Here is a 9,243-nt window from a genome sequence, read left to right on the forward strand (position 1 = left end):
GTGCTGAGATTACAGGTGTGAACCACCATGCCTGCCCCGACCTCCCCTATCACTGCCTGTGTGTGTTGAATATATTTGCATGATTGTTGGTATGTGAAAGCCTCGCATTTAATTGACCATTGAGTTCTTGTGAAACCTCTGGGCTCCTGGTTGGAGTCAGCACGAGTAGGCTGGAACCTGACATGACAGCTGTCCAATAGGCAGTTGCTTACTGGGACTGGTGCTCAGGCATCACCTCCTGCAAGAAGCCTCCCAGGTCCTCACAAGGCTGGAGAGGTGACTCCTTTCTCTCCTTTGCACTTCTCCAGCATCTAGCATTGAATCCACACAGGATAGTTAAGGACCATTTAATTTTCACCAGGGATAAATAGATTAAAATTTCCTCCTAATTCAAAGTGTATGAATATAACCATACATGATCTTATTAAATGGTTCTCTCTATGAAGCAAAAATTCTAAGTCTTTGAGCTTTTGTCGGATGCTAGTCTGTTAGTGATCTTGATAAGTGCTCACTGTGTTCAGGTCTATGTTATTGAATATTTGCATGTTTTTTAAAATTGTTGAGTTGAATATTACTTTGCAAAATTTGAATATACTTTCCCTGGTAATTAATGTTCTTAATGTAAACCTGATTTGGGGAAAACTGCCAGGCTTAACAGCCACACTAAAAGACTTCTAAGTTAGATGCCAATATTGTATCTACGTGTACATATTTCTCCTTCTTAATTTCTGCCATGCATTTTTATAGAGAAATTTCCCCTACATCCATAATTCTAGTATCTCCCCTTAGAATAGGGCTGCTTTTACGGAATGTTAAAATCCTATTTGTGATATTGCTTGCTTCTTCTCCTGCTTTTCATAGCGAAAGGAGGTGGCCAAATACCTAGGCAGATAGGACTGGGTATTTCTAGTGACATTCCACCTCCAAGTGGAAGACAGTTTAAAGCCTGAAAGCCAAGCTACAAGTTAAATCCTGGGACTGGATCAAGAACTTGTCTTCCTGTTTGAACGCTTTCCTCTGATTGATCCCCACCCTTCACCTATTTTACAGATACCTAATCTTTCCTAAGTGGTTTTCTACACTGTTTTGCCCACCTTTGAGTGGTGTCTTCACTTTAACATTTTTTGCATACTCACAAACCAGTCAACACACACTTCCCATCCTGTGCCTGTAAAGATCCCAGACTCAGTTGGTAGAGGGGGAGATGGCCTGACTTCGGGGAAGAGACAACCTGACTTCTGGGAAGACAACCTGCCCTTCCCATCCCTTCTCCAGTTCCCCTCTCTGCTGAAAGCCATTTTCATCGCTCAGTAAAATTCTCCACCTTCACCATCCTTCAATCATCTGGGTGACCTCATTCTTCTTGGACACTGGACAAGAGCTCAGGGCCCACCAAGTGCAGGTACCCAGAAAAGGCTGTCACACTGGCCCTTTGCCCCTCACCAGTGGCATGCCCTGTGCAGTGAGGCAAGGGACCAACTGAGCTGCTAACATGCCACCACCTGCAGATGGTGGAACTAAACGAGCACTGTAACAGCCCCTCTGGGGCTTCGGGGTCATGGACACCCTCACCTGGGTGCTGCCACATTCCCCTCGAGGAGCTTGCTCCTGTGTCAGTGCCTGGAGCAGCTGGCTGGCTGGATCCTGCACTTGCTCATTCATGTGCTCCCTCCCACAAGGGGTTGAGCACAGTAGGTCCAGTAGACAAGGCACCCCTTCCGTAAGTCCAGCAAAGGGGCCAAGAAAAAGCTTGCATCACTTTGAGAGGAAAATGCTACCTTTGTGCCTTGTGGTCTTTCACAGACAAAGGCACTGCCTTTCCAGAGCTGTTGGCGGAGGTGGGAGTGTTTGCTGGATTTAATCTCCTGTTTTGAATTTGAAATGGTGTGTCCAGTTTGGGTTTTGTTTTGTTGTTGTTAAAACATAAAATTAAGATAAAAGCAAGAAAGATGCTTCTTTGGGCTACTTGCTGCTACCCAGTTTCTCTTTTTCTGGAGGAGTTTTAGATTCTCTTTTCACTCTTGAGTGTCTCTGACTGGTAAGGGTTAAGCAGCCTGCATCTCGTCACTATCAGGGTAATCTGGTTTAATCCAGCTGCTCCTTCATGACTATCAGCCCCTTTAATCTGATCACATAGAAGCAGCTGGCTCAGAGAAACAGACATGATGCTCAGGACCATCTGAGCTGCCCATGTTCATGCCCTCTCATTATACAATCCGCTTTTTACCCCAAAATCTTAACAGTAAATTACAGACGGCAAGGAGGGGACATTTTGAATGTGCTGTATTAGATATAGATTTATCTTATTTTTAAAAATACACAAAAGTATTTGAAAATGCTTAGGTCAAGGCCGGGCACGGTGGCTCACACCTGCAATCCCAGCACTTTGGGAGGCCGAGGCAGGTGGATCATAGGGTCAAGAGATTGAGACCATCCTGGCTAATACTGTGAAACCCCGTCTCTACTAAAAATACAAAAAAATAGCTGGGCGCAGTGGCAGGAGCCTGTAGTCCCAGTCACTTGGGAGGCTGAGGCAGGAGAATGGTGGGAAACCGGGAGGCAGAGCTTGCAGTGAGCTGAGGTCGGGCCACTGCACTCCAGCCTGGGCAACAGAGCAAGACTCCATCTCAAAAAACAAAACAAAACAAAAATGCTTAGGTCAAAGCAATTCTTTTGACCTAAGGTATAATACATTGCCTCAATGGACAAAAACTCAAGAAATACCTTCATGGATCTCCGAGTAATGTTTAAACTTGATGCCTATGTATTGTTTTTTTCTGCCCTTTATAAGTTAAACAGCATTCACCCATCATTCTAAAATTATTATTTTTTCCTTTAATTTGTTGCCTCCTCCTATAGCTGATCATAACGAGAATCTGACCACGTCCCCTCCACGGTGCTCAGTTTCCTGGAAGTGGAGGCTGTTTTGTTGCTGTACTCCCCCCTGCTCAGCGGCTCCTGCCTGAAGTCTGGAAGAGCCGGCTTTCAGGAAGAAGGGAGATGAAGTGCACTCAGAGGGTGACTGATGAACTGATTTGTAATGCAATGTACAGAACTTGAGAGGAGCATTTAGAAATGTTTATAGAATTTTTTTGTTTGTTTTTGTTTTGAGATAGAGTCTTGTTCTGTCACCCAGGCTGGAGTGCAGTGGCATGATCTTGGCTCACTGCAGCATCCGCCTCCCCGTTCAAGTGATCTCGTGCCTCCGCCTCCTGAGTAGCTGGGATTACAGGCGTGCACCACCGCACCCAGTTAATTTTTGTGTTTTAGTAGAGATAGGATTTTGCCATGTTGGCCAGGCTGGTCTCAAACTCCTGGCCTCAAGTGATCTGCCCGCCTTGGCCTCCCAAAGTGCTGGGGTTACACGTGTGAGCCACCGTGCCTGGTTGTTTATAGCATTTTGACATGACACAGCATTCAAATATATTGATGCAAACATATCAGTCCATGGCCGCCTGGAAAAAATAAAATTGGTCCTTCATTGTGGACAGTTTGTAAAGCCCTGTATTAAAGTACCCAGCACATGCCTGGAACGCAGTAGGCAGTCAACATATTAATTCCCCTCATTTCCCTACCATTCGAGTGAACCCTACATTACAAAAACAAGCTGCCCACCACCCCTACCACCAAACATAGCTTCTGTGGGGGAAAAGCTAATTTGACTGTTTTATATTCTAACTTCATGAACCAGGAATTCATTTCCTAATTAAAAGCTTCTGGGTTTCTATAGACTGATCAAAGGGGCATACAGTAAACTAGAAAACACAGAGGAAAACAGGATTGTTGCCTGGGCCCACATTATAATAACTTGGTTAAGAAAACTGTCCATGTGTTTGAAGGCCCTGGTCTCTGTCCAACTCTTTTTAAGCTGATATGGTTTAAGTGTCCGTTCTCAGGGTCTCTGGCTTCCTGCTCATCTCCACAGTGAGCACGTACCACTAACAGTGTGCTGGATGCTGTGCTAGGCCTTTCACACGCACGACTGGTCCCACTGAATCCTCATACAACCAAACAGAACACTACTATTACCCCCATTTCACTGGGAAGTTGAAGTGGAAAATAATTTGTTGAGTCATACAACTAGCAGCAGTAGAATGGGGACTAAACCCCACTCTGGCTCCCCAGCCTGGTTTGGGAACTTCGCACTATTTGCATTTAGAGAGAACCCCAGCAAGCTGACACTGTTTGCTTCCTTATACATCAACTTGGTCATCAGTCCCTTTTGCTCCCTCCAACTCCCAAACTTTCTCTATTTAAGATGTGGGGAAAAAGCGAAAGTCCTTAAGTCTCAGGTTGTTGTTTCATTTTGTTCTCCTCATTATAAAAGAAAACCACCGGTCTTAGTGTGTGTCTGACTTACCACCCAATTTATAAATACTCCTTGCTGTGGTCAAGGTGATCATTAAACTAATTAGTAGGCGAGGAGTTTAATTTTTTGTTCCCTGCAGCCATACATCAAGAAAGAAGAGAATGGTGCCTTCTGCTTAGGCAGTAGGGATGCTGTGCAGTACGTTTCCTTCCTGCCAGTTAAGGGACAAGTCAAGTGGACCAGGTCACACTCCCCCACAGGACCACTGCCCTGGACGCTGGCTGGCTCCTGGCCTTACCTCAAGCAGGAAGGCGGCACTGGGAAGGGTTGAGCCGTCGCTTCCTGCTTCAGAACACTTCGGAACCCTGCTTCAGATTTTAGGAACGATTTATACACATTTTGGAAAGCAAATAATGATGTAATTTAAATGATACACTTTTCCCTTGAAAATGTATGCATTTTTTGAAAAGATTTTAGGAATGAGAGTTTCCCCAAACAACTCCCTTCATAGGAGTTCCTGAGGCACTGAACCATTTTATCAGCAGACCCTGCCCTCGGTATACCTAAACCGGCCACAGTTTTTTGAGCTTCAGTTCCCCAACCAGCCAGAAATGGAAGCGTTTTTGATCTGTGGCTGCGTGGTCTTACATCAAAAGAAGAAAACAGTCAAATTCTCCCCACTTCCCCTTATCTTTTTTGTAATTTATATCCAACCAAGGTTCCCCCTCCCCACCCAAATGCAACCACTGACAATTTATTAAGCCCAGGAAATCCTGGGTTTCATTTTGGTCCTCTTGCAGAGAGGAAAATGGCTGGTTCCCCTCAAAGCTTCCCCAGGATTGTTCCTCCTAGTCGCTATCTCTGGTTCACTACTGGCCCCAAACCCAAGCCACCGAGCCTATCTGTCTTAAGGAAAAGGTGGAGGAGCAGTGATATCACACTGGGGTCGGGGGTGGGCCCTGTGGAGGTGCTGGTGGAAGACCATGCCTGAGAAGGAGTGGCGAGGGCCCAGAAGGTTTGTGTGGAGCTGCAGGTGCACCTGAGGCAGCATAGTCCTCGCTGGTGGGTCTCCTCTGCTGACAACTCTTTCTGCCCTTTCCCCTCCAGTGTTGGGGCTCTCTCCAGGGTAATGGCCTCCTCTTCTTTCCCTCTCATTCTACATGGTTCACTCAGCCTAGGCAAGCTCAACCATACACAATTCCCCATAGGGCACTATTTGGGACAGGACAACTCTTTGTTGTCCAGGACAGTGCTATGAACTGAATAAAGTCTGCAGTAGTGCTCCTCAGTCATTGTGACAACCACACCTCCCTGAAACATTTCCAAACGCCCCCTGGGTGGGGGTGGGCGGTGCAGTGCTGCTCAGTAGAGGAGCAAAGGACTCCTGAGTTTACATTTCCACACCAGATAGCATCCCTGCACTCCAGACCCCTGCACCCAAGGAAATTTCTCAAAGGCACCTTGTGTCCTGTCCTAGAGACATCTTTATTTTTATTTTTTAATTTTTTAATTTGTTATTTTATTATTATTATTTTTTAGACAGAGTTTTGCTGTCATCCAGGCTGGAGTACAGTGGTGCGATCTCAGTTCATTGCATCTCTGACTCCCATACTCAAGCAATTCTCAGCTTCGCAAGTAGCTGGGATTACAGGCATGCAGCACCACACCCAGCTAATTTTTGAATTTATAGTAGAGACAGAGTTTCACCAAGTTGGCCAGGTTGGTCTCAAACTCCTGACCTCAAGTGATCTGCCTACATTGGCCTCTCAAAGTGCTGGGATTACAGGCATGAGCCACCACATCTGGCCTCCAGAGACATCTTAAACTCAAATTTTCAAACCTGATCTCATCATTTTAATCTACTCTGACTAGTAAATGACCCTACCACTTCCCATTCTCAAACTGAGCCTACGTGTTTTCCTAAATCCTCCTCTGAACTCTTTTACCCAGTTAGTGTACCAGCACACAACCACAGGTGAAATTCTCTAGGCCATCATATTTTCTAGATCCTTTAGGTTACAGCCACCCCAACCTAGCCCCTAATCCAGTCAGAGAGTGGCTTCTAATGCACAGCTGATGAGATCAAGGTTAGTTCCCTGCTGCTGTAATCTTCAAAGCTTTGTCTACAAAACCATAATAGAGGTAGTCTGCCTGAGCAGTGGGAGACCATGAGTTTGAGTTAAGGTGGAGGAGAACTTAAGTGTGGTTCTGCACCTTAGGTGCATGACTTTTAAGCAGGCTCTGAGCAGACAGAGGGCCAAGGGTCCCTCCCTGTGGGGTCTTTTCTCTCTGAGGCCTCCATCAAAGCCCTCGGGCTCTTTCATAATTGTTGACTTTGTCTCTCTGCCTCCCTCAGTAAACTTGGGAGCAGGGGCTGTGTCCTCCTCTCTGGGCCCTCAGCCCAGTGCCTGGCACATGGCAGGCATCCTTTCATGAGTGAATGTTTGTGGAATGAAGTACTGAGTTGGAAATCACTCTGCAAACTGTGTAGAGCTGGCCCACTTTCCCTTACTCATACCACCATCTGGCATTTGCAACAATAAACACTAACAGCCTCACTTTAATTCAGGACCTTGGGTGGAGGCTCGAAAGAGTGGAATGAACACTGGACTGGGGAGTCTGAACATCTGAGTCTGTTAACTAACACAACTTATCACCTCGGCTATGGCACTTTCTCCAACTGAGGAGATGGAGTGTCAGCTGGGACAAGGGTTCTACAGAGGGGCTTAGAGCGGCTTAAAGAGAGTCCTTGAACAATCTGAAATTGTTGCCAAACTCAGTCTATTTGCATTCTGTTGAGGGGACATCACAGATTCTTAAATAGTCAAGAACTGCTAATCTGGATAAGCTTCTGAATTACTGCAGTTTACATACTGACGCATGGACTTTGAGGGAAAGGAGGTACAAGGGAGCAGCAGAGATGGCTGGCACTCGTCCCACACAGCCACTGCCATCACAGGCCCATCTGAGAGGGACTTTGTCAAGGCAGCCTTGGCATGACCAGGGTGCTGACTCAGCCACTCCCTAAACTTTATTTAGTGCCACAAGCCAGGGAGCAAAAGGCAGGGTCTCAGGCAGAGAACACACATACAGAATGCTCCTAAAGAGACAGAGGCACGGGATTAGAAAGGAAAACTGCTGGAAAGTGAACCAGATAGGGACTTAGGGAGAGAAGGAGCCTTACAGACAAGGGGACTATCAAGATCCAGAAGTCTGGCACAGGCAAGGGGAACACCAGGGGTTCTGGAGATGGAGGCCTAGACTGGAAGGAAAGGAGAAGGAGCTGGCACTTCCTGAGCACGTACTAAGTGCTGAGTACTCTTGTGATCATAATAATCCTGCAAGGGAGGTTTATCAGTCCCAAGCAAGGGGAGTTAAATAGAACTTCCGCTGTTTTTAAGTGTCCTCTGACCCTCCTTTCTGCTCTGCACTGTCTGTCCAGATAATTCAGACAGCCTTAGCATTTTCTTTGAAAAGGTCAATGACAAGAGGCTGGACTGTAAATCTGCAGCTGGCAAAGGAGAGAGAAAGATTCATTCAAACAGTTTGCAACCATCCTGGGCACCGGCCACGTGCCAGCCACGGGGCTAGGTTCAGGGAGGCACAGGACTAGATCCCTGCCCTTTGCAACAGCCACTACCCGCCGCCCCCACACCCGGAGGGGAACCAGCTGGGATCTGGGCAGCCAGGGCGCTTAAGGTGCGGGGCCGGCGCAGGGCTGGAAGTGGGAAGCCAGGACTGCGGCTGGGCTCAGAGGAGAGTGAGGTAGGGTCGGTAGGCTTCCCACCCTCCTTCCCGGCTTACCAGGCGCAAGTCCCCCGGTCCGTGCACCACCAGGGAAAGGTTCTTGGGCTTGGCCGCCGCCGCCATGGAACTCTTTTGGCTCTCGGGTGCGGCCTGGAAGGCGCGGGACGTTTGGTCGCTCTGGTGGCGCTGCCCAGCCGAGGGTCCAGGGCACAAGGTGGAAGGCGGGGCCTGGAAGAAGCGGCGCACGCAGGGGCGGGGCTAGGCTTCCTCCTTTGTGACAGCCCGGGCGGTGCTAGCGTGGAGGGGCGGGGCTTCCTGGCCTTCTCCGGACCGGAGGCGGGGCGGGGCTTCGCGAGGGGGCTGGGGGCGCGAAGCCTGGGCGCTGGCTCCATCTGAAGCACACTGTTTGTTTGTTTGTTTGTGGCGGAGGCTGGAGTGCAGTGGTGCGATCACTGCAAGCTCCGCCTCCCGAGTTCACGCCATTCTCCTGCCTCAGCCTCCCTAGTAGCTGGGACTACAGGCGCCCACCACCACGTATCTCTGTTTAGTAGAGACAGGATTTCACCGTGTTAGCCAGGATGGTCTCGATCTCCTGACCTCATGATCCGCCCGCCTCGGCCTCCCAGAGTGCTGGGATTACAGGCGTGAGCCACCGCGCCAGCCCTGAAGCGCGCTGTTTTTGCCGCCTCACATCCAAGCGCGCACAGCTGCCCTGAAAACCGCCTGCGGAGGCAGTAGGCACAAGACCAGGGCTCTCAAATGTTATCTGCAGAAGAATGGGGGTGGGAAATGTGAGGAGCTGTTGATAATGCAGATTCTCAAGACCAGCACCGAGATTCTGATCCAGTAGGTCTAGGTCTGAGGTGCATATTCCTAGCAACAAGAACGCTGAGGCTGTGGGTGGAGCTCAGTGTGCACTCTGGGAGACAGGCGCTACCATGACGCAGCATCCGTTCCGGCCCTGTTTCTCCGGCCTCCAGCAAAGGGCCTGGCACGACTAGGAGTGAATGAATTCGTGCATTATTCCATGGGCCTGGTGCATAAGTATAAAAAAGACATGAGGCCAGGCGCACTGGCTCATGCCTGTAATCCCAGCACTTTGGGAGGCTGAGAGGGGTAGATCACCTGAGGTCAGGAGTTCAAGACCAGCCTAATATGATGAAACCCCATCTCTGCTAAAAATACAA

At 48.5% G+C, this 9,243-nt stretch overlaps 1 protein-coding gene across 1 annotated transcript in view; it reads right to left on the bottom strand.

Annotated features, from left to right (window-relative positions):
• Window positions 1-8,354, bottom strand: part of SORD (sorbitol dehydrogenase) — a 46,606-nt gene extending 38,252 nt beyond the window's left edge. The window contains exon 1 of the mRNA XM_003900874.5: window positions 8,114-8,354. Within this exon, the coding sequence (XP_003900923.2) occupies window positions 8,114-8,179 (66 nt within the window). The 5' untranslated portion in view covers window positions 8,180-8,354. The remainder of the gene's footprint in view (window positions 1-8,113) is intronic.
• Window positions 8,355-9,243: the final 889 nt, after the last annotated feature.

This window comes from Papio anubis, chromosome 7 (genome assembly GCF_008728515.1).
Source record: "Papio anubis isolate 15944 chromosome 7, Panubis1.0, whole genome shotgun sequence".
NCBI classification, from domain to species: Eukaryota; Metazoa; Chordata; class Mammalia; order Primates; family Cercopithecidae; genus Papio; species Papio anubis.